This window comes from Cimex lectularius, unplaced genomic scaffold (genome assembly GCF_000648675.2).
Source record: "Cimex lectularius strain Harlan isolate CLEC.00 unplaced genomic scaffold, Clec_2.1 scaffold88, whole genome shotgun sequence".
Classification (NCBI taxonomy): Eukaryota; Metazoa; Arthropoda; class Insecta; order Hemiptera; family Cimicidae; genus Cimex; species Cimex lectularius.
In genome coordinates this window covers 670,996-696,940 of record NW_019392660.1, presented here as the reverse complement: position 1 = coordinate 696,940, position 25,945 = coordinate 670,996, and the positions used below count along the sequence as shown (strand labels likewise).

At 38.7% G+C, this 25,945-nt stretch overlaps 2 protein-coding genes across 2 annotated transcripts in view; both read left to right on the top strand.

The window, feature by feature from the left end:
• LOC106668015 (cadherin-related tumor suppressor) overlaps window positions 1-20,626 on the top strand; it is a 300,741-nt gene extending 280,115 nt beyond the window's left edge. Inside the window, exons 10-19 of the mRNA XM_014396378.2 lie at window positions 10,208-10,388; window positions 10,450-10,703; window positions 10,798-14,150; window positions 14,219-15,798; window positions 15,860-16,487; window positions 16,543-16,819; window positions 18,334-18,778; window positions 18,835-19,070; window positions 19,140-19,414; window positions 19,519-20,626. Of these exons, the coding sequence (XP_014251864.1) occupies window positions 10,208-10,388; window positions 10,450-10,703; window positions 10,798-14,150; window positions 14,219-15,798; window positions 15,860-16,487; window positions 16,543-16,819; window positions 18,334-18,778; window positions 18,835-19,070; window positions 19,140-19,414; window positions 19,519-20,262 (7,973 nt within the window). The 3' untranslated portion in view covers window positions 20,263-20,626. The remainder of the gene's footprint in view (window positions 1-10,207; window positions 10,389-10,449; window positions 10,704-10,797; window positions 14,151-14,218; window positions 15,799-15,859; window positions 16,488-16,542; window positions 16,820-18,333; window positions 18,779-18,834; window positions 19,071-19,139; window positions 19,415-19,518) is intronic.
• A 1,781-nt stretch (window positions 20,627-22,407) lies between these two features.
• On the top strand, window positions 22,408-25,226 carry LOC106668005 (FERM domain-containing protein 4A-like). Its single transcript, XM_014396366.1, has 3 exons — window positions 22,408-22,616; window positions 24,726-24,970; window positions 25,027-25,226. Exons 1-3 carry the CDS (start codon window positions 22,577-22,579, stop codon window positions 25,216-25,218), a joined length of 477 nt encoding a protein of 158 aa, XP_014251852.1. The 5' UTR covers window positions 22,408-22,576; the 3' UTR covers window positions 25,219-25,226.
• The last annotated feature ends 719 nt before the right edge of the window (window positions 25,227-25,945 follow it).

Genomic DNA, 25,945 nt, shown 5'->3' with positions numbered 1-25,945 from the left:
ACAAGCAGCTTCTACTCAGGTCCTCTAGAGCCCTCGGTATAGAGTACAAAAGTACCTCTAGGAATAGCATCTCATAATCTTTAGAAATTCTTGTTTGTGTATATAGGAAGCCTGCTTTACTATATATAGTCTAACCGGATATAGTCTTTCTCTATCTAGAAATAACCCAGAAGGCTGCATTGCCGGGGGAGCACAAACGCAGCTTCCTAGTTTCATCATCATCATCAAATAATATCAATGTTGATTCTGTTCAGGTCAGTCATCATCATCATCACCTACTAGTGAAACACCAAAAACAAGCTGCGTTCATTTTTCTTTTATTTCCTTACTAGCCAAGTTTATTGTCTAAATTTAAAATGCAGTTTTAGCATATTCTCTTTGATCGGTTTCTTCGTTATGTTATTATCAATATTTCTCATTTTAAAATTTAAAAAATAACAATTTTGAAGGTTTTCTTTTGACTTGAATTCAAACAGGCCGCTATCGTCCTTACAGTCGACAAAATAAAACCGCAATTTAACATTGGTATTTGATTCATTTTTCAATAAAGACGGAGAAAAAAGCTGGCCCGCCCGAGGGTCAAAAAGAACAAATGGGCCGGTAAGACAAAGTGATAGCGTTGCCCGGTCACGATGTAATGATGTCCTCGGGCCACTCACAACACTAATCACAAGCATCATTCACAAACGGCCAATTTCGATACGGCCCACTCCCAAAGACCCGACAAAAAACATATTTTCAATCAACGTTCTGGGCTAATATTTGTTTTTGTTTTTTGTTTTTTTAATTCAATAACGTCCATATCTTTTACGGACGGGTAAGAATTGCTCGAGCGGGTAATCGCCGGCCAAAAGGAAACAATGGCAGCCATCCATAACAAATTTTACTGAAGATAAAGTATATTTTAATTATAATTAATTAATTATCAACGTTTTATCACCCTCCTGAGTTTCACGCTATATAGCAACAATGCGTTTTCCAGTCCGAAAAACTTTAAATTTTCTTCAACCATAAGTTTTCATACCTGTCTTACGTACGGTGGTAAGCGTAATTTAGTTCGTTCTGATGATTTTGATATAATAATAATTGATAAGTATTTTTGCCATCTTCAGAGATGCCTATATTAGTAGTTTCACAGTCATTTAATCATCAAATACGTCATAATTTGGGCATTTTGACTAAAAGTAATAAATAATAATTATAATGTGAGCGAGAAAGAGAGGACGAAAAAGACCAAGAGACAGAGGATGAAAGAAAAAGAGAGTCAGAGAAAATAAGAGAGACAAAGAGAAAGACAGACAGAGAAAGATAGTGATAAAGAAAAAGCGAAACGGTGTGAAAGTGAAAGAGAGAGGGGAAAAGAAAGAAAGAGAAAATCAGACAGACAAATAGAAAGGGAGACAGAGAAAGAAAGTGAGAGAAAATGACAAAGAGAGGTTGTCAGAGAAAATGGCAAAGAGAAAGCAAGAGAAAGAGAGACACAGTGTGCAAGCGAAAGATAGATAGATAGAGAGAGAGAGAGAGAGAGAGAGAGAGAGAGAGAGAGAGAGAGAGAGAGAGAGAGAGGTTTTACTTAAAAAGTGTACAACATAGGTCACATATGTCCTTTCTATCTGCGAATACTGCCGAGAAAAAGATAATGAAGGAAGAGAGAGAGGGAGAGGGAAAGAGAGACAGGGTGGGAGAAAGAAAAATCAGAAAGAGAAAAAAAAGACAATCAAAGAAAGAAATAAACCAGACAAAGAGAAAAAGGAAGAGAGAAGGAGATGAAGAAACGGTCAGTCAAAAAGAGCGAGAGACAAAAAGAAAGAGAGAAAGAGAAAATGACAGAGAAACAGAGGGAGAAAGAAAAAGAGAAACTGAGAAAAAATTTAGTCAAAGATACAAATAAAGGCAGACAATGAGAAACAGGAAGAAAGAAGGAGCTAAAGAAAAAGTCAGTCAAAGAGAGAGAAAGAGAGACAGACAGAGAGAGAGCGAAATAGAAAGAGAAAGACAAAGATAGAGAGAAAAAGGAACAAAGAGAGACAGAGAAAAAGAGAAACTGAGAAAAAATTTAGTCAAAGAAACAAATAAAGACAGACAATGAGAAACCGGAAGAGAGGAGATAAAGAAAAAGTCAGAGAGAGAGTGAAGGAGAGGTATTCATAGATTTTATTAAAGTTATTATTGACTTAGTTATTGACTTGGGCAATAGGCAAAACCATTGTCGAACTACAATGCTTTACAGTTTAACAATATAATAAATATATTGTTTCAATTTAACAATACCGTTCCCACATAACAATTCATATAAATAAATAGAACTGGGATTTCGCTTCATTTTTGTTAATCACTTTTGGTTGTTATCTACTGATGTCTTATTTTCATGTTTGATTGTTTATGATGATGACGATGATGATATTAGAATGCTGTGGATTTGGTATTTCTCAACTGCAGCCAGTTCTTCTGTTCATTTCAGTTGACTAGATCCTTTTTGTATGAAGTAGGTCATTTACTGTCATTCTCTTTCTTGGGTCTTCTTGGTTTGAATATATAAAATGATGTGTAGGTGGAGGCATTACAGGAAAATTTTGTATGTTTTTGAACGATGTAATGAACTATCTTTGGTTTATGAAACATCCATTTTTCGTTTTTCCCGTAGTTCTTAGTTTATTTTCCACCAATATTTTACTAAGACGAGTTCTTTATTTGCAGAATGAACCTTGTGTCACTTCCTTTAGGTTAATAGCTCGTTAAGGTTAAATTTATCAGCTAGACAATTCCGCAATCCGACACGAAAGAAATTAACAATAACGTTTCTTAGGAGTGAGCAATCTGGTTAAAAGCCGTTTTGAAACCGTGGCTGTAATGAGCTGTCCGGCTCTGTCGCATTCTTTGAACACTGTCACTTGTTAATTGAGAACAATTACTGCGTGAGATTTTTTTAATGAGCAATGGCCTGGCCTGTCCTGCTGGTCCTGCCCTGCTGGAACGATCGTGCAGGTCTCGAGATCGTGTTACTTTTTTTAAATTCAAAATTGGATGATTCCTCCTAGTTGATTTTTCTTAATATATTAGATGTCCGTTTACTGCACGTTTTAAAATATTTAATATCTCAGGTGGAGTGAAGAATTTCTAACTGCAAATTAGGCATTAAAACAGCACTCAAGACCAAGAACACAATCGGAAAAGTACAAAAACATTGACAAAGCCAACACACGACAAAAATCGCATAAGCGCCATGACATGCTACAGGCGAGACAAATATATCAGGCAGACAAGAACAAAAATCGAGGTGCAAATAACACATAAGTTCGTTTCAAGATACTGAAGGAAAATCAAACTCACCCCAGAAAATATCATCACGAAACAAGAGACATCTAGAGAGAGAAAGAGAGATAGAACAAGAGAGGGAGAAAGAAAAATAGTGAACAAGAAGAAACAGACAGAGAGAAAATAAAAGAGAGACAGAGAAATAAAATTAAAATGATAGAGAGAAAGAGAGACAATGAGAATGAAAGAGAGAGAGAGAGAGAGAAGGTAGAAAGTGAGAGAGGGTGAAGAGAGAAAAAAAGACAAACAGAGAAAAAGTCAGTGAAAGAAAGAGAGAAACAGAGAGAGTAAGATAAAAATGACAAAGTGAGGGAGAGGGAGAGAAAATTACACAGATAGAGAGAGAGGGAGAGAGAGAAAATGACAAAGTTCGAAAAATAAAGTCAGAGTGAGAAAGAAAAAGATACAGACAGATAGGGAGACAGAGAGAGAAAATTAAAATGTTAAAGAGAAAGAGAGACAGAGTGAGAACGAAATGGAGAGACGGTAGAAAGTAAGATCGAGTGATAGAGAGAGAGAAATAGAGACATTGAGAGCAAAAAGAAATAACGAAGATTCATAGAGAAAGAGGGACAGAGTAAGAAAGATAGAGAGATAGTAAGAGAGTCCTAGTAAGAGAGAGAAAGGATAAAGAGAAATAGAGAAAAATCAATCAGAGAGAGAGAAAATTGGGAGAGTGTGAGAGAGAGTGAAAGAGAAAATGATAAAGTTAGAGAAAGAAAGACAAAGTGAGAAAGAAAGAGAGGTAGGGCAGAAAGAGAGCTCGAGTGAGAGAGAGAGAGAGAGAGAGAGAGAGAGAGAGAGAGAGAAAGAGAGACAGAGGGGGCAAGAAGAAAATGACAAATGTAGAGATAAAAAGAGAGACAGAGTGATAAAGATAGAGTGAGAGATAGTAAAAGAGAGGCAAAAAGTGCAAGAAATCGAGACACTGAGAAAAATACAGAGAGAGAGAGAGAGAGAGAGAGAGAGAGAGAGAGAGAGAGAGAGAGAGAGACTGTACAGACAACCAAAAATCTACTACAGAAACTACAAAAATGACACAAATCAACAACAGTTCACATACATCACTTATACTATACCAATTAAAAATAAAAAGACCAGCCGGAACAATCGTAAAAACCCACGCTTATTCCAACAAAAACGACAACCAATGAGACACGCACACCACCCCTTTTCAGGTTAAAAAAGAGACTTGACTTCACAAAAATCTCACAGTCCTAACTCTGGTTTTTGTTCAACTATAAATTTGATTCGAGTCTTTTTAACTTGAAATTTAAGCAAGTATTTAAAAAGCTTTTGCTACTAGATACTTTTACCAACATTAAACCAATTGATTTAATTCTGGATCAAAAACATTCAGTGTTTTGAGCAGAAATAAAGTCAGAATGCAGAAGACGTTTTTTGAACCTGTGGATAATTTTACAAAAAAAATTTAATGAAGTTCTTCAAATTCCTAAACAGATAGAAATCTGTTGGAGAACTGGAATGAAGGAGGTTGGTTGTGAAGACCTTCGTAGGACAGCTCCTTTAATTCATTTACAGTATTCACGAAACACGACTACAGGACAGTTCCGACTGACAGATACAGCTTGGTTTTTATTAAATTTTTGATACATTCAGTCAATTTCAACACAGTGGGTTGTAAAGAACCAATAGGAAAAACTAGTGAATGAGTCCAGCTATAGACCAACCTTGATGTTGATGAATGCTCCTCTAGACCTTACCATCCGTTTTTTGAGAGTAAGTTTTTTGCGTCATGCTCTTCCATTCGCCATACATCTCTTGTAGTCGATCCTTATCCCCTATGAAAGTTCGTTCTCGAAACTATTACAAAAAAAACCGGCATGAAAGTAGAAACTGGATTTAACACGTCCACATCATAAAGTAAACGTTTAATCTACAGGAATGTACCTTATATTAAATATAAGTCGCAAATGCAACAGAATACAAACACGACACCATAAGTTATCTACTCGTGTAACATTTTGTTACGTGACGGAACGTGACTAGGAAGATACAAAGTGATATAAGTTCCTTTAGGGATGTCCCACCTGTTTATTTCTTTGTTTATCAAAGGTTCAAATAAATAATTAGCCCGCTTGTATTATACTTTCCCACTGGGAATATAACTTTGGAACAGTTTGTTAAAATACGAAAATAATCAACAGGGGTTGACAACAACTTGCTATGGTGTTAAAATCAAATAGTACATAATTATTTTGTGACCAAGCTACTTAATAAAGTAAGTTAAAATATCTGTTTATCAAGAAACAAAGTTGATATTCGGTTTTTGCCCCCGAAACCCCCCCTGAACACAAATTTTTCGGACAATCAAAAAAAGTTTTTTCGCTGAGATGTAAAAGACATCTTAAATGAAAACATTCTATCCAAGACATGATCCTGATTGAGTTACAAATCAGGCGTTGAAGAATTATGTCAAAGTTAGTAACCAAGTTCTCTCTCTCTCTCTCTCTCTCTCTCTCTCTCTCTCTCTCTCTCTCTCTCTCTCTCTCTCCTTCTCCCTCTCCCCCTCTCTCTCTCTGCTCTCTCTGACTCTCTCTTTCTCTGTGCTCTCTGACTCTTTCTTTCCCTATGCTCTCTCTTTCTTTACGATCTCTCTGACTCTCTTTCTCTGTGCTCTTTCTGACGCTCCCTTTATCTATGCTCTCTCTGACTCTCTCTTTCCCACTCTGACTCTCTTTCTCGGTGTTCTTTTTTAATCTCGTTTTATCTATGCTCTCTTTGATTCTCTTTTGTTCTTACCTCACTCTGACTCTCCCTTTATCTATGTTCTCTTTGACTATCTCTTTTTTCATGTTCTCTCTGACTCACTCTTTCTCTATGCTCTCTCTCTGACTATCTCTCTCTTTCTCTGTGCTCTCTGACTCTTTCTTTCCCTATGCTCTCTCTTTCTCTACGATCTCTCTCTTTTTCTCTCTCTATCAAATTGGCTTTATCCTTGGCGATTTTTAATGGACAATATTTATAGTTAAGTGTGCTGTATTCATTTATTTATATATGTTTTATTAAAGAGAATAGACCCATTGTTATATTGGCTTAACATTACCGAAAGCTTTTTCTTTAAGACAATCCGATTATTAAAAATTGGGATTGCACAATTTTTAAAAATTGAAGACCTATAAAAATCTTTAAACAGGTTGATTGACTTCAACTTTTGTAAGTCCGTTTTTGGGAATTATTGTTTTTAAATCGGCTATCAATTTGATTTTTATTGATATCTTTTAATCCGGATTGTTTCCAGGCTGTTTAAAAAAGGAAATTTTGTATATATTTTATGAGTTTTTTTCTGCATAACAGTACCTGTCGTTTATCACAGTATACGACTTTGAAATCTAGAGCTTCATTTCAAACAAGCAATTAAAGTTGTGGGTCAAGAGAAAGCCCAAGTCTTTTTATAGACTATTTATTTGTGTTATTGACATTTGAAGATATTTTCAACTATAAACCTTGAATAGTTTTTCTAAAATTAGACCGGGGTGAATCGTGCTAAAAGAGCAGGGATTTCTAGCTTCCATCGTGTTAGATTTCCTTTGAGAAAATGCCTCTCGAAATATACCGAGAGCCGATCGTTCTCGCTTGTCACCGACTGTTTCGAAACCGAAATAAAACCTTAACTGTTATCCGATATCGTGACTGGTAACTGAGGGATGTAAAATTAATAGCGGGAGCTGAATCCCTCCCCGTTCCCAAGCGTTAATAAATATTTATAAAATAAAAATAAAGGCCGTGTTCGTGGCTTCGTGTATTTCATGTTACCCGGGGGCACTTTTTTCTACTCCGGACGGTCAGAGGAGGATAAAAAGCCGAAAACGCTCGGACAACTGTGAAATCTCAATGGAAATTCATTGGCGTAAAAACCCTAAGGATGTAATTACAAGTGGTATAATATATACAAAGGAGAGATAAGTCGGGTGATAAACAAGTCAATGGGAGGTGTAATTATTGACCAGGCTCCGTTTTAGAAATATCTTCATCTTGTGGCCCGTGTAGTTTTCTTTCTTGTATTCCCTTTTAAGATGATATCAGCCACCTCGAAAATGGTACTAATTTGTCGTAAGGGACTTTTCATCCGTTCGAACGGTTAATTGCCCGTAGTGCTCAAGGCCTTCAACGTTCTTACAACAATAACGATAATTTTAAGATAGTAATAAGTAGATCAAAGATTGCCCTTTTCTATGAAGATCCGCACGAATTTTACACTAATAATAAGGAGAGTTAAGCCTCTGTTTCAAAACTAGATTGAACGTTCTATTTTAAGATAATTTTGTCCATAAAACATTTAAATGCTAACTAATTTTAGGAAAGTGTGAGAGAGATATGGGTTTGAGTGTGTGGGCGTGTGTTTTTTTTTAATTTATATCTGCATGTACCACGTACAAATATTAGATTGTCTTTTTCTTTTATTTTAAGATAATTTTGTCCATAAAACATTTTTTTAGAGATAGTAAAAGAGGAAGGAAGAGAGGGACAGAGGGGGTGAGAGAAAGAGAAGGGGGAGAAAGAGAAAAGAGAAAAAGAAATGAAGAGATAGTGAGAGAAAAGAGCAAGAGATAAGGAGAAAGAAAGAGAGTGAAGAGAGAGAGAGAGAGAGGGAGAGAGAGAGAGAGAGAGAGAGAGGAAAGAGAAAATAAACGAAGAAAGATTGTGAGAGAAAGAACGAGAGAGAAAAGGGAAAGTGAGATTGAGAAGAGCAAGAGATAAGGAGAAAGAAAGAGAGTGAAAAGAGAGAGAGAGAGAGTGGAAAGAGAAAAGAAATGAAGGAAGATAGTGAGAGAAAAGAGCAAGAGAGATTGAGAACAGCAAGATATAAGGAGAAAGTTAGAGAGTGAAGAGAGAGAGAGAAGAAGGAGAGAGAGAGAGGAAAGAGAAAAAGAAATTACGAAAGATTGAGAGAATAGAGCGAGAGAGAAAAGAGCAAGAAAGATTGAGAAGAGCAAGCGGTAAGGAGAAAGAGAGAGAGTGAAGAGAGAGAGGAAGAGTGTGTGTGTGTATTTTTAGTTAGTTTTGTGAGTACTCACGTTATTTTCTAGATTATCTATATTCTCACTTAATTTATTCATAAATCCTTTGTTTCTGATATTTACTGGTGTACGGATCTGAAATTCTTTCTCCCTCTCCCCTTTTCTCAATCTCTCTTGCTCTTATTTCTCTCGCTTTACTCTCTCACAACCTTTTTTCATCCCTCCTTTTCTTCTTTATCTGGCCAACCTATGTTTTACCGTAAATATTCTAGTATGTATAATATCCAAGCGCCTCGATGGCCTGCATCAAAGCTAGATAAGTGGGTATGGTATAAATGAGGTAGTGGCCACTGGTAGATTATCGATTACCCAGGTGGCCCCCTGTTTTAATTGTAAATACCCTAGAATGTGACTCTATTTATTAGTGGGAATGTTGTATGAATTAGTATTAACGTAAACAGTCCTTTCCACGGAATATCCAAGGGCCTCGATGGCCTGCATCAAAGCTAGATAGGTGTGTATGATATGAATGAGGAAGTGGCCACTGGTAGAATATCGATTACTAAGGTGGCCACTCTGTTTTAATTGTAAACACACTAGTATGTGACTTATGAGTAACTGTATTTATTAGCGAGAATATTGTTTGAATGTTGCCGTGGGCACTGGTAGAATATCAATTACTCAGGTGGCCACCCTGTTTTAATTGTAAATGCTCTAATATGTGACTTATGAGTAATTGTATTTATTAGCGAGAATATTGTATGAATGTTGCCGTGGGCACTGGTAGAATATCAATTACTCAGACCACTCTGTTTTAATTGTAAATGCTCTAGTATGTGACTGATTAGAAACAGTATGCGAAAATGTTCCACGTAATATCTGAATAATAAGACACTCGTGTTTACTATATATACTTCTTGTCTATTTTTTCTTACGAATTAGCCTTTCTATTTTTTATTTATTCAATAGTTCACAGTTTACTCTATGTAGTTGTTGGCATTTCCTAGCATGGATTTCTAATTTCATGTTGCAATGACACTCTTCACTGATTTTGGCCATATTCGAAGGAGTCTATGGGAGGACATGAGCATATGGTAGAACGACCCACCAAATGGGTATTCTCGTGTACATCTTCAATCAAGGGTAAAAGTCAAAAAGAAAAAGTGAAATTATTTCAGGACGGAAGATTCTAATTATCCTGACGATCAGCCATGGGTAGATTGGTCAAAACGGTTGCCGCCCAAGGATACCCATTGGCAAACGGTCTACCCTTCCACTAGAGACAAGTTTCTATTAATATTCACCTGTTAAAATACCACAATTAAGCTCTCAAGCTCCTCAACCCTCGAGGCGGAGTCAGCGACCCCTGTAAAAGAACGAGACGCAAATGTTTTCCGACTAGTACGATGTACGCCCGTGCATGTCTTATGCTTATGAATTTATGATAAGCCGTTCGCCTTGGGGTGAATGTTGATGCTCGCGAATAATTTTCGCGCGGGGATATGCAATATATTAAACCGCTTCTGAATCCCTACCCGAATCGCAATTCAATAACAGAATTGATTGTTTTTACTGTAGGAAAGGTTAATACAAGGCCGTAACACAACCGGGAATGATGGAAATAGCATGAGAAAAAAGGAAGAAAAACAACTCTTAGACATGGTAGTAAAGCTTCACTAGATAATATACGCCAATGAAGTATGAGTTAATAAATCTATGAAACAAATCATATTGTTCTGCCAATAACCTGTCCAGTTGGTTTATGTACAGAAATTAACCTATCGATTTTGTCAAAATCATTCAAAACTGTTTTAAATCTTAAAAAACATGATTTAGTAATCCCATAATGGGAATTCTCCAGTATCTTCATTCTTTCCATGATTTGCTACATGTTTAATTTTATGTTGTAGGTACTCCACCTTTGATCGGTTCGGGTTCTTTGAAGATAATAGTCCAGGACGTGAACGACCACAGTCCCGAATTCGACAGGAGTGTTTATGTCGTAAGCGTACGTGAGAACCAACCGGCAGGGACTCGTGTCATCCAGCCCGTTGCGACTGACCTGGATTTCGGCCTGAACGCTAAAATAAAGTGAGTCACGTTATATCTATAACCTCGACTTTAAATTAAAACGATGGTGTGTTTTTTTAAGGTACAACTTGGTCGGCGATAACGTGGAAAGGTTCAAAGTTGACCCAGACACAGGGTTGATCGTTACGACGGAAGAACTCGATAGAGAAGAGACTAAAGTTTACTACCTGACGTTTGTCGCTAAAGACTGCAGTTTAACAGACCCTAAAGCTACTGCTGTTAATTTGACGATAATAGTCAGCGATGATAACGATAACAGTCCAACGTTTTCTTCAGCAACTTATGACATCAACATACCAAATTTTACAAAGCCAGGTAGGTTAATTTTATGTTTTTGTGTTTTTTATTAATGATTTCTATAAATTATGAAATATAGATAGATTTGGTCGTTTAAATCATACTTTTTCAGGGCAATTTGTTTTTGGCGCAAAAGCTTCAGATCTAGATGAAGGAGAAAACAGCAAAATAACATACAGCCTCAAAGGAAGAGACGCTGCTAAATTTACCTTAGATCCGAGAACAGGAGTGATAAAGGCTGCATCCGAGTTGAGTTTTGAAGAGAGCAAATCCACCGAAGGAGAGTACAAAGTTAAAATCATCGGTACCGACGGAGGCGTGGAACCGAGAGTAGCTCTCGCCGATCTAACCATCAAACTAATGCCTATCAGGAACTTTCCTACAATCAAAACACCCAACACGACACATTTCACTCTTCCGGAAGACATCGAAGTCGGTAAACTGATAACTAAAATCATGGCCAGTTCTCCCAAGCCGGGAAAAGCGGGTGTAATCCAGTTTGCCATAGCCGGAAGCAATATCGGAGATGCGATCAGGGTGGACCCGACATCGGGAGAAGTCTTGGTCGCCGGTGGAGGACTCGACTATGAAACGACACCCCAGTATGAAGTTTGGATTGAAGCGAGAGACTCGGACAATCCACCGCTGCGTTCTGTCGTTCAGTTGATCATAAATATAACCGACGCGAATGACAACCAACCAGTGCTGGAACTGCCGATTTACAACGCGATGATCTTGGAAGAAGAGCCTCCACAGCAAGAAGTTGTCACTGTAAAAGCGACAGATGCAGACTCCGGCTTAAACGGGATGGTATCTTACAAACTCAGGAACGACGCAAACGGTACTTTTTCTATCGAATCAGACACCGGGGAGATATACACGAATTATAAATTAGACAGGGAATTCATGTCCTCTTATCAATTGATCGTCGAAGCTGTGGACAGAGGTACACCGCAACTAACAGGCACCGCTACAGTTTCAGTTACGGTTCAAGACAAAAACGACAATCCACCGAGGTTCACTAGGCTGTTCAGCGTCAACGTGACTGAAAATGCCGAAATCGGATCTTTCGTCATTCGGCTGTTGAGCTCCGATCTGGACAGTGGGGAAAACGCCAACGCGACGTACATGTTTAGTCAAAATCCTGGAAAGAAATTTGCCATCGATCCGTTGACGGGGAATGTGACTGTAGCCGGACCTCTGGACAGGGAAACTCAGGACGAATATTTTCTGTATGTCGTGGCTTACGACGGAGCGTGGACTGCAGCGACTCCTCTCACCGTTACGATACAAGATCAAAACGACAACGCGCCCGAGTTCGATCATTCCTATTACAGCTTCAATTTTCCAGAACTTCAAAGGAATGTCAGATTCGTGGGACAAGTCTTGGCTTCTGACAGGGACAAACACGGCCCGAATTCCGTAATCTCCTATTCGCTCAAACATCCTTCCGATCTGTTCACCGTCGATCCTGCGAGCGGAGAGCTGTTTTTCAAACGGGCTTTGCGGTACAAATATTCCGCTTTGGATCCTTCACCGGAAAATCAGTACTCGTTAACCGTTTTAGCGACGGATAACGGAAAACCGCCCATGTCATCGGAATGTTTGGTAACGATCAACGTCGTGGACGCTAACAACAACGCTCCCAAATTCGAACAGAGGGAGTATTTCTCGCCGATTTTACAGAACGCTAAAGTTGGCCAGCAGATAGTCAGAGTGATGGCTACCGATGAACAGGATTATGGGATAAATGCAGAAATCGAATACGTCATAAGAGGTGGAAACGGTTCGGATCTGTTTACTATCGACAAAGACACTGGCTGGATATCTCTTCTCAAACCGTTCGACGGGAGTGAGAAAATCTCGACACAGTACATTCTTCAAATCCGTGCCCTCGACCACGGCGTGCCTTCCCAACACGACGACGTTCGAGTCACTTTGGTGATTACAGGAGAAAATAAGTACCCACCGGTGTTTACGGCGTTAAGTTATCAAGTGAATGTTCACGAAAACGAGCCGATAGGTTCGACCATCGTCACTGTCGCTGCGGCGGACATGGACGAAGGTCCTAACGGCATGATCAGGTACGTGATATCGAACGGTAACACCGAAGGGCATTTTACAGTCAACCCCCTCACAGGCGCAGTCACCATTTTACACGAGCTCGACTACGACACGATGAAAGAATACAAATTGAACATTACTGCCAAAGATCTCGGTTTCGCCCCTCGCACGGCCAAAGCGATGTTAACGGTCATTCTTACCGATATAAACGACAACCCTCCGACATTCAACCAGACCGCTTACGAAGCTGTCATACCAGAAAACTCCCCACCGAACACTGTCATCTACCAAGTCAAAGCCGTCGACATAGATTCACCAAAGAATTCCATCATACAATACTCGATAGTAGGAGGCTCTGGCAAAGACTACTGTGATATCGATTTAAAAACAGGAACCATTACTTCTAAGGTAAAATTCGATTATGAAGAAAGAACCAAGTACACTCTGGACATCCTTGCCGTAAATCCGGATTCTCCCATGTACGGATCTACAAAGGTGATAGTGAAGGTTTCAGGCGTTAACGAATATTATCCCACTTTTGTTCAGCCCGTATTTCATTTTGACGTATCGGAAACTGCTGAAATGGGCTCGACCGTAGGGATGATTCAGGCAACAGACTTAGACTCAGGAGACGACGGCAAAGTCTATTATCTTTTCGTCGGTTCCAGTAATGACAAAGGGTTCGCTATAAACCCAGAAAGCGGGATCATCACGGTGTCCAGGAGGCTGGACAGAGAAACTCAAAACCGTGTCGTTTTGACGGTAATGGCTAAAAACGCCGGCGGCATCAGAGGCAACGACACCGACGAAGCCCAAGTGATTATAACGATACAGGACGGTAACGATCCCCCGGAATTCTTGCAGCAGTTATACGAAACGGACATTTCCGAAGCCGTGCCTAGAGGGACCAAGTTGATTTCCGTGAAAGCCGTTGACAAAGACGTAAGACCGCAAAATAATCAATTCAGCTATTCCATCATCAGCGGAAACACTGGGCACGTCTTTAAAATCGATTCGCAGAACGGAGACATCGAAACCGTTTTATCTTTGGATCGGGAAAAGACACCGTTTTATTCCCTGGTGGTGGGAGCGATAGACATCGGTTCGCCTCCAGAGACCGGGACGACGATGGTCAAAGTTATCGTGACGGACGTCAACGATAACGGCCCATCATTCGATCCTCCAAATTTAACCGGTTACGTCGTAGAAAACGAGCTGCCTAACACGAGCGTTATGACTCTGAGTGCCACAGACCCCGATCTTCCTCCAAACGGTGCTCCATTTGCATACACCGTCGTCGGCGGAAAAAGCAGGGACTTCGTCAGGATTGATCGAAACACTGGTGTTGTCAAAACCACTAGAATAATCGACCGAGAAACCACGCCCGAACTAGAAATAATTGTAAGTAATTTTTATGATTTCTTCCTTCTTTTTTTTAGTTTTTATGCTTAATTATGATTTTTGTGCAGGTTGAAATTGAAGATAGCGGCCATCCAAAAATGAAATCCCGCCACCCAGTCAAAATATCCGTAATCGATCAGAACGACAGTCCTTCTACGCCGAGAACTGTTCACATCATGGTTTTCACGTTTAACAGTTTGTTCCCGACCGGCCTAATCGCAGACGTCCATCCCAACGATGCCGATACATCTGGAGACTACCACTGTACATTATTAGACAATCCTACAGTTCGAGGTCTACTGTCCATTCCGACAGGATGCGGTCTTCATACTTCAAGGGTGGCTATCGGCCAAAAATATTCATTCAGCGTGTCCGGTAACGATGGAAAACATCCAGACGCGATTTCAACCGCCACCATTGAGTTTTTCACATTTGACAACGCGACTGTCGAAAATAGTTTCACATTGAGAATAAACAACATGAGTGCACATAGTTTCCTCACTTATCATTACACGTCATTTGTCAAACTTTTGAAATCGACATTCGAACCTACAGATTCTCCCTATTTATACAGTTTACGCGAACACGAAAACGGCCTAGAGTTGTCAATAGCTGTGAAATCAAATAAAGGATACCGAAACAAAGTGCAAGTCTTGGAAATTTTGAGTCGGAAAGAAGATGCCATTCGAGCTCTGATACGTGCCACGTCTATCGTAATCAGTTATTCACCGTGTAGCAATACGACATGCATGAACGGTGGGTTTTGTTCGGAAGCTATAAATGTTTACGAAGACACGAGGAGAACAGACAGCCAGACACTGATATTCACATCGCCGCTCGTTAATCACGAATTTACTTGTAAATGCCCGGAGGGATTCACCGGTCAAAAATGCGAAAGGCGACAGGACCCGTGTTCTCCGAACCCGTGCTTGGCCGGAGGCACTTGCAGAAGGCAAGGTTTCGACTTTCAATGTCTATGCCCTCCGATGCGCGAGGGGAGAGTTTGCGAATCCGAAAGGGGAGATATGTGCAGTGGGAATCCTTGCAAAAACGGTGGATCTTGTCAAGAGAGCCCGGACGGTTCTTCGTTTTTCTGTCTGTGCAGGCCAGGCTATCGTGGAAACCAGTGTGAAGCGGCTACAGACTCTTGCCGTCCTAATCCTTGCCTTCACGGAGGTCTGTGCATCAGCCTCAAACCTGGCTACAGATGCAGCTGTCCTGAATCAAGGCACGGTCGGCACTGCGAAAAATCTACTTTTGGATTTAACGAGTTGTCTTACATGGCCTTTTCACCGCTCGACGGAGGGACCAACGACCTCTCTATCACATTCGCGACTACAAAACCCGATTCGTTGCTTATTTACAATTTTGGACCACAAACGGGAGGAAGATCAGATTTTGTCGCTCTGGAGCTGATCAATGGAAAAGCCGTGTTTTCTTATGGCGGGACGAGAACAGCTATAACATCGGTTAGCGTGACCGGAAGCGACGCATCGCTCGCAGATGGAGAATGGCATAAAATAACAGCTACGAGAAACGGTAGGCTAGTCTCGCTCAGCATCTCATCGTGCACAGACAACGGTGATTCGTGTACGGACTGTCGACCGGAGGACACCGCATGCTATGCCAACTTAGTCGGTCCTGCTGGGTATGTATTCCTTATCTACATTACTATGTTTAACTGTTTTATTAATTAATTTTACTTTCAGAACGCTCAATTTTAACAACTTCCCGATGTACATCGGAGGATTGAGCTCAGCTGATCCTATACTGGAAAGGCCTGGGCAAGTACACTCCGATGATTTCATCGGTTGCGTGCACAGCGTTTCTATCAACGGAAGAGCTCTGAATCTGACCAATCCTATGAAATCAAAAGGGATATCGTCGATGTGCCCTCGCTCCGGCAGGTCGATGTGTACCGGTGTTTCCTCTAATTCCATCCCTGACAGCACCGAGCAAGCGTCCTTCTTCAGACCGTCTTGCGGCAGCGAAGGGAAATGTTTCGACAAGTGGCATTCCGTATCATGTTCCTGCGATCAAAACGGTTTAATTTCGCCGGACTGTAGCGAATCCTTGGAGCCAGTTTCCCTTTCTAGCGGAGGCTATGTGGAATACAAAATTTCAGAGACGCACAGGCGTATGCAACTTTTGGACACGCTCTACGGTGGTTCGACACTATGGCACTCAAGGAATATAGACAGAACTAGAAGAAATTCCGTTAAAACTACCATTTCGCCGCAACAACCTCCAAAACACTTGAGCATCATGTTCAGAACATACAAAGCAGATGGGACTATCATATTTTCCGCCACAAACAGCGATTTCACCATAATTCAGGTTTGTTTTTATGGTTTTAAGTTTTATTTTTGCGATGATAACTGTTTTCCTTTAGCTTTTGAATGGCCAGTTGGTTTACACTTCACAACTCGGATCTACGGCTTATCCGGTCAATATGACAGTCGGTGAATTGATGCTCACCGACGGACAGTGGCACAATATCACTCTAGAATCGCAATACCAAGGGCTGAGATTGATAGTCGATGGGCATAAAGTCGGAGACGAACTCGATGCCGCCAGTGTACATGATTTTCTCGATCCGTACCTTACAGAATTTTCGGTCGGCGGAGCAAGAAAAGACGCCATCCAGGGCCACGAATTTTACCCTCACAGTAAGTAAAAACAAACTTTTCTACATAAGCTTCTATCGTGGAAAGGCTTTTATTTTTTTTATTTCAAATCGTTGAAAGACGGCTTAAGTGAAAGTTTAGATGTAACAAATAGTGGGTGGATTGTTTATTTCTAGACCCAGAAGTTGATTGAATTTCTTAACTTTCCTTTTTTTCGTGAACATATCAAAAAGTTGAGAAGTACTTGAATTGGATAATTGATCAAATAGCTGTAATTTAGAGGATTTTGACCATCACCGTAGATTTGTTAGGACATATGGCGTGTGGCATAGTTTCTTCCCATAATCCGATAGACCTTGAAATGAACTAGAAATCTAGAAATCGCTTTCGCACATGGTACAACCTAGTTTATTTATTTATTTTATTTTTTCCTAAATGATATAAGCAACGTTTCTCTCAGTAGACTATTTGTAATGTCAAAAATTCAATGTTTTCCATGTTTCTTAAGATAACTGGGAATTTTCATCGGGTTTTTCACTTTCACGATACTCACGCTTTCTAGGAACTGAAATTTTCTTTGATTTTTGAAATTGAGACCAAAATCTTTCCAACTGCTTGACCGAAAAGAAAAAAAAGAATACGTAATTTTTCAAAAAATAAATCTATTCAGGTTGATGTCATTACACTGACTTTAAGAAAAAAAACTCGAGATAAGCGAATTTGTTAACAGTTCCTTGGATAGATCTAGTAGATTAACAGAATTCCACACTTTCTCGCTAATAAATACATTCAGTTGGGTGTATCAGTGGGCCGTGAAGCTTTTGTGTGTCAGGAGTTGACCCTCCAGTCTGTAACGAAAGAAAGGAATCTTGCTCAACGGTTATGAGGATATGCCATACACGAGTGACACACGGGCAACTCTCGCGCGGGTGTTCCGCCAGTAGTGAACGGTCGCTCAGCATGTTACACAGTCGAGGAGTCCAAGGCAACCCTCTTACATTACATATTCACGCTAATTCTCCCAACAAGCACTAATTTACGCAATAATATCAAAACTAAAACAACCCTGTTTCTTCAAAGAATCGGAACCCAGATACTTTCAATACAATTCTCATATCCGGTGGCATTAATATACGCTCTCTCCATGGAGCCAAGGTGCACAAGGTGGTGGGTTACTCGATATTTCTCCATAACCCTGTACCCAGTACAAACTAACCTATTTGAGAGTTAATGGGTACTCAATATTCCGCTATCGACTCTCTCACACCACAGATTCATGTTAATAAATGCATTATATACAATAAAACAACCCTTTTCCTCCATTAATTGGAACAGTGAAACCAGAAACCCGCTGCCTTGCTCAAGAACAATTCTCATATCGGATCGCATTCTTGCACGCTCTCTATATGGAGCCAAGGAATCTCCCCTTTAATAACTGTTCGTGTGTCAACTTCGCATGGTCTTTCCATAATCCTGTTCTAAGAGTCAGATCTTCCGAGGGCCAACTATTTATAGTGCTCTTAATATTAGATTTTATTTGTATGTTTGTTTTATAGGTTTCATAGGTTGTCTAGCCAATTTCACCATAAATGATGAAATCCAACCTCTTAACGGTTCCGGAAGTATATTCTCAGAAGTGATAATCCACGGAAAGGTGGAAGCAGGATGCTCCGGACCACTCGGGATTGGCGCAGCAGTCACCACTGACCCTCTGTCAATCGGGATTTCTCTAATTTTGGTATTTTTCGTCATTTTATTCATCGCCATTTTGGCGTCGTTCGTCGTCTTCCGACTGAGGCGACAGGCCAAAGAGAAATCCGGCGTTATGAAATCCAACGGAGGCGGATCTCTGAGAGGTACAGGAGGAGGCGTCGGAGGTCTACCGTGTGACCGTTCCGGTTCCATGCAAGAAGGTGCAGTCACCAGTTTCATAACAGAAAACGGCGACGTGATCCGCGGCGTCGGCCACCATCTCGTCGGTCCAGAATTAATATCCAAAAAGTAATTATACATGCATTATTTAATGCCGGAACCGCGCTAAACGCGAAATGTTTCAGATACAAAGATCAAGACGCCATTTCTGATCATCAGCAGAGGACACAAAGACCAGATATAATAGAAAGAGAGGTCGTAAGCAAATCACCACCCCCTAGAGACGATCACCATCCACCCTTGCCTCTTTCTCACCATTCCCATGATGCCGTAATGGACTCTGACATGCCGGAGCATTACGACTTAGAAAATTCTAGTTCAATAGCTCCTTCAGACATAGACATTGTATATCACTACAAAGGTATTTTCCTTGCTTACCCCTCAATTTCACATGGTTTATTAAATATTCAAGATTTTTGTTTTGTTTCAGGCTATCGAGAAGGGAGTAGAAATCTTAGAAAGTACAAATCCACTCCTCCACATCTACCTCCGGGAGCGCCTGTTTTCCACAAGCATACAGTATCGACGCCGCCGCATCACAGGCACTCGCCCCATTTCCCTTCTAGGTCGGTCCTGCCTCCACCGCCTGTATCGAGGGTGGACTCGCCTTCTAAAATACAACTTCAACACCAAAGTACGCCCTTGGCGAGGCTGAGCCCTAGCTCCGAACTCTCCCAACAAATGCCGAGGATACTGACTCTTCAGGTGTGTTTTATTAATTTTTCCTAGGTGATATATCGTTGAAGAAGAGAAAATATAATAGCCATTTGATCATCTGACCAGACACATAATACTGTTTATTGTTGTAGGATATAAGTGGGAAACCCTTGCAGTCTGCATTGCTAGCTGCGACATCCTCCTCAGGAGGTGTGGGGAAGGATGTGCTTCACAGCAATTCGGAGCGTAGCCTCAACAGCCCCGTGATGTCCCAACTTAGCGGGCAGAGTTCGGCGAGCAGGAAGACCCCGGGGGTGGCCGGCGGAGGGCCGGGCTCAGGAGTCGGAGGTACAGGCGGAAGCGGAGGTGAAGTCGGCCTCACCGCGGAGGAGATCAACAGGCTGAGCTCGAGAGGTAGGACGTCCAGCTTAGTAAGCACACTGGACGCCGTGTCCAGTTCGAGCGGAGCGCCGCCAAACGGACCACCGCTTCATCTGCACAGGTCCAGCGACCAGCACGACGGCGATGGATCAACCACGACGACCACCACCGACGAAAGTGGAAACGATTCGTTCACCTGTTCGGAAATCGAATACGACAACGCTAGCGTATCGAACGAAAAGACTAGAAAACCCGGGTACGACATCGACTCTTCGTTTCGTGGGTCTTTGAGCACGTTGGTCGCATCCGACGACGATTCCCATCCGCCGTACCGCCCTCGAAACGGCTCCCCGGGCGTCATCGGCTTAGACTACCTTCTAAACTGGGGGCCAAATTTCGAAAGCATCGTAGGCGTTTTTAAGGATATCGCAGAACTGCCTGAAACCAACGGACGGGTGTCGTCATCCCTTAGGCTGCCAAACGGTTCTGCGAAACCTTCTGAAGAATACGTTTAAATTAACCTCGGATCAGGCGTTTTTGATCCTTTCAGGGACTGTAAATATTATAAATATATTTTAAAGTACAATACCTCTGTGACTGATTTTCTCTCATGATTGTGCTCAATCGTCTGTGTATTTGCCATATTAAATGAAATGTACATATTGATTTGTGTATACTAGGTTTCTCCAGTGTAAATATAACTTGTTAATTTTGTAGAATGGATGATCGTTGAATGAACGAGTTTGTTAAACACAAAGTAGTATTGTTAATAGGAGACATAGCCATATACGGTAGTGCCAAATATCGTTGTTCGATTTACGTTTGTATGTATGTTGAGGATTTGACAACATTTTGTGAATAAATTTTATAATAAAATTACTTAAGTCTTTTCTTTCCCTGATATGTTGGTTCATATGAACAAAGAAATATTAAGAAGATCCCAGGAAAGGAAGGTAAAATAATTTGAAATTCTGGTTATAATATAAAAATACTTTCAAAAATCTTTCATAACATAAAGTATCCACAAAGTCCTTAATTTATAACAAATTAAGAACCAACTTTCAAAATAAAAGAGTTAAGATTTGTAATTGATAAAAGACTTGATAAACATGATATGCTTTAGATAAACCTTTTCAGGTTATAGGTATCCTTATTTTTTACTTTAAAGGTAGGCAACTATGCTAAGGTAAATGCAAGTTGGTGAAATTGTGACAACCTTAGGTTAGCGGGTCCCCGCCTTAGAATAGGTTAAAATAAGAACAATAAAAAATTAGTTTAAACTACCACACAAAAAAGGCTATAACTCGGACAGGAACAACGTGACGTCCCCTACCGATCTGGAAAACATAATTCAGTAATAATTAAGCAGTTGGTCGAAGGTGACATAGCCTAGACGGGAGGGACGTGACGTTCCGCACAAACAAGAGATACCTAATCCTGCAATGATTGCACAGTTGGTCAAATAAATAACGTTGAAGTGTGTTGACAGGGTTGTTTCCCACGAATCTGGAAAACATATAGCCTAATACATAATAGTTGGATAACGATCAAATATCTTTTTTAAATTGGATACATCATCTTATACTATACAAATTACATGATTAATGAATCACACAGCACAACACTAGCACTAATACCAGCACATGATTTGAGAAACCAGCCATTGCTGGCACTCTATGTGTATGACTAGGTGTCAAGGAGGTGCCGAGGACACCGTCGGTAGAGACGACGTGGTGGGTTGTCAGGATGGGAATGGGTGGAGAGGGCTCAAGCAGTATGGTTAGGATGGTTCGAAAGTTTGGTGTGGAAGGTTTGTAATCTGGACCGGAACAGTTCGTTGATAAAAGGAATGTTGAAGTCTTTGTGGATAGTGAGGTTAGTGACATAATAAGAAGCTTTGACAATTTGTCTAAGGTCTTTCGATTGGAAGGACAGGATTCGCTGGATATTGGTAGGCTTGAAAGTACTCCACAGTTCCACTCCATATGGCCATATTGGTCTTAGTAAAGTCTTGTACAGTGTTGCCATCCCTAACCACCCCAAAATGACTACGGTTTTCCGATATATTGATATATAGATTAAAGATTGCCATCTCTACTCTAAGAAGCTCTCCTCACAGAAAAATAAATTTCTCTCTCTAGTTCCTTCCCCACACACTCTCAATATGACACACAACCCGTGACACATCTGCACAGAAAACACACACTTTGAGCAAGTACAAATATTTCGAATAAACCTAAAATTTCTACAATGCGAACATCATTGTACAATTTCACATCTTAAATTTATTTGTACAATCTAAAAAATGGTTGTAAATCTCAGGCCCTGAAGATTATCTCAATAAAGATCGAAACGTTGACACGATAAAAATTACGATTAATTACGATAAAAATCGTATACGATATAAAAATAATAAAAATTACGATAAAAATCGGTCACAAAATACTACATATTTCTACGTAATAAACATTTTCTTTTTAAATGTCTTATTTTTATAACCGAGCCTATTTTTTATATGCTAAATATGAATAAACCTAAAATATGTTAAAATTTAAGGGTGGTACGTTTATTTTGTTCATCGGTGAATATTTAACCATAACTACGTCATTTTTGAAGATTTATTTCTATTGAGGCGACATGTTTGGAAAAAGGGCAGGTTCTATAGTGAAAGTGGGGAGTCGGCAACACTTCAAAACATTCCGGTTATGCTTTGTTGAAATCGGCAGACGCTTTTCAAAGACCTGGTCGTTGTGAAATAACAATTATTTAAAAACGGACAAATTTCCAGTTTTCCTATCAAATTTATTTTATTAGTGGGTATAAAAATAAATGATTTACAGTGTTTCATCACGCCTAATGAAAATGGGAGGTATGTAGACATTCACTTAACTTGTTTATATTTCCCTGCAAATCATTGTTTTTTAAAATATTTTTTAGCACCTTTGCACTATAAAAAGAATAATTTGAATGTTTATGGTTGTATTTTGAATATATGTACTAATAAAATGATCTTTACGATAATAGCTTAAAAATAAACTTTATTCACTGGCTGGACTGCAACTTGGGCGACCTTACTCTGGACAGCCAAAACACTAAAGTAAACTGCTCAAAATTGAATTGGAATATTTTTAATTTATTCTTATTCTATTAATTTTAATTAAATTCACCAATATATTGTTAGTCGGATAAAAGAAAATAGAAATTTTTAATAATGGATTTACTTAAGGACATGATTCGTCCTTTTTAACCATAGAAAGATTAGTACAAACTGGTTCCCCTCCTACAATTGATAATTAACGTTAAGAACCAAATTGACTTAATGTATTGTAGTTAAGAAAATAAATAGTGAAGAAAATACAAGTAAAGAGAAAAACCACTAAGGTAAAAATTTTCAAATTTGCAAATCAAATTCTCTTAACCTCCTCGTCGAGTCTCCTTGATAGGGGAAAGGACTCTAGGAGAGAGTTAAGGCTTGGTCAAACAGGAGACGGAATGACTGCAATCCACTGTGGAATAGGGTAACCAGACAGAATGCGGACAAGTCGAGGCAAACCAGTATAAAAACAGTCTGTCAAGAGTTTATTGTGTGATTTCTTAAATTAAGTCCAATCCGCTGATCTTGTATAATACATAAACAGTTATTGGTAATAAACAAATAGTAATTGTTGTGCTTCTTTTTTCTGTTTATATAAGAAACTTGTTTTATATTAGGCCTTATTATTTGAAAGCTTATTTATTAATATTGGAAAAACTTTTTTCTTTAATTAATCCTTCTATGTTTAGCAGTCATAATTAACCTATTTATTTATTTAAATTAGTAATAGGGTTCGAATCCCACTCATGACACTAACTTTTTCATCTCAATCAAGTCTAGATTATAAAAATAATCAATTGAAATTTTTCTTTAATTTTTTTTCAACTTTTTCTTTAAATAAACAGTTCTCTACTTGAATTCATTGTTTTTCATTTAAATTTTTTCATTTAATTGAAATAAATTTTAAAAAAAAAGTGAGCAATGTTAATACAGAGACATACATGTACAGAGACAAAAACTGGACACTCGTATTTTGTTGTTTATTTCAAACTATATGTATTTTTATGGTTTTATTAATTACAACAATTATATGTTAGTGTATATGTGTATCTATACCGGATGTGTTGGTTGATTATTGTTGTATACATATATGTATACATAATTATTGAATCATATTTTCTTTTTTTTTTTTTTTTCAAATCCCAAATATATTATATTATTTTTGTATTTGGTAAATTGTACTGTTTGTTATTATTTTTATTATTGTCAATTTTTATTATGTCAATATTTCAATTATTTTTTGTGTTTTAAATGTCCTTTCTCTTTCTTGAAATCATTCTAAAATAAAAATGAAATAGTTTATTGCTCATAAATAAATAAACATACTTATTTTAATATAAACCGAATTAAACGAAAATAAAAAGTTCATGAGTTTTAATTTAAAAAATTAATTAGGATGGTTTCAGAGAAAATTCAACAAAACACCCGAAAATCATTTAGTGATCAAATAAATTGTATTGTTTATTTTTCCAGTGTTTTATTGAATTTTCTTAAAAACAATCATAATTTTAGTGGTCAGGATGATGAGCATCCTGCATGTATATAAACACTCGCACAAGATCTATTAATTTTTCTGCCTCTCTTCCGGTTCGCGCGAACCTTGTAGAAAATCACAAGTGCTCCTCTTTCTACAGAGACGGTGATGGACAGTGTCTCATGTTTGACCAAGCCTTTAGTCATTTTTTCCCCATTCGCCCTTTTTTTTAGTGCACAGTTAGAGTTTTATTGCAGTCTGATAAACGGTGGGTGGTGGATGGGTTTAAAAAAGAATTTCATTACAAAATAGACAAAATGTTATTAAATTTATGCTTGTTAAGCTCTAATCTTAATTTAAACTATTTGAAAATGTATTTTTCTCAATATTAATTTTACAAATTGTTACAGACTTAGATGAAACAGGTCGTGAAGAAATTCTGCTAAAGCTCCAGTCACAGAAAGAAAATTTAGAAGTGAAAATAAAAGAGAAGTGCAATGAGCTAAAAAAACTCTGCATAGCTGAAGCAGAACTGACAGGTGTCATCCCGATGGAGATCCCGCTCGATCCCGATGAGAGCCCTCCCAAGATAAGACGAAGAGTAGGCACTATGTACCCGTATAACGCGGAAATGCTAAGTCTTCTCACCAACCATGTAAGTTTTTGGATTTAATCGGTTTTAATTTATTCTAAATATTAATGATATTATAGGAAAGGGGGGAAGAGAGAAATCCAAAAAGGAAAATCCCGCTTGGCTCTTGGAACAAAAACAGCACAGACGGGCATGTCAACAGTCCGCCTCATTATACATGGTCACCGCAGAATGTCTCGCCTAAGAAAAAAAAGCCTACCACGCGTTCTTTTACCTATGTCCATAAGTTGAAAATAATTAAAAAATGGTAACAAATTTATTTTTAATCGTTTTAATTTAACTTGTAAGTGCACTTTCTTGTTACTAGTCTCGGAACCAAAGCAACAAAATATATTTATGTAAATTCATAGAAAACAAAAATGTCTAATTGTCTAAACGACTGAAAACTTTCTTGCCAATATGCAGATTTTATTATTTTTTATAAGGCAATTTTACTCTCGTACTGTCAAATATGCACCAGTAATTAGTTTAATTTTAACAAAAGTTATACTTAAGTTTTAGTAAATAATTTATTTTTTCTGTCACTTGTTTTTGACTAAAACATACTGAAGATCCATTGATTACTGGGTTCATGTGTAAGTGAAAAAATTAATTTGTAAAATAATACATGTTGTTTGATACTTAAGGTTTTTTAGTTTGTAAGGTCTCAAATTTGTACAAAATAAATTATATTAAAATTTTAAAATTTCAGTTGATTATATCAAATTCTTCCTTTCTTACTCTTACATAAGTGCAGATGCAGAAATATGACTGCATAGAAGGTTGTGATTCAATTAAATTATAAACTTCAATTATTATGAATTATTGAAAAAACTTCAAACTTTACAACTTCAATTATTATAAATATTCAATTAAATTATAAACTATCCATGAGTTATAAGCACAGTTTATAAGGCCATTAATCAAAACTGACAGCACACCACCCAGTAGAAAAAACGATTACTAAAAACCTGAAGGGTGTAGAAATATAAGAAAATT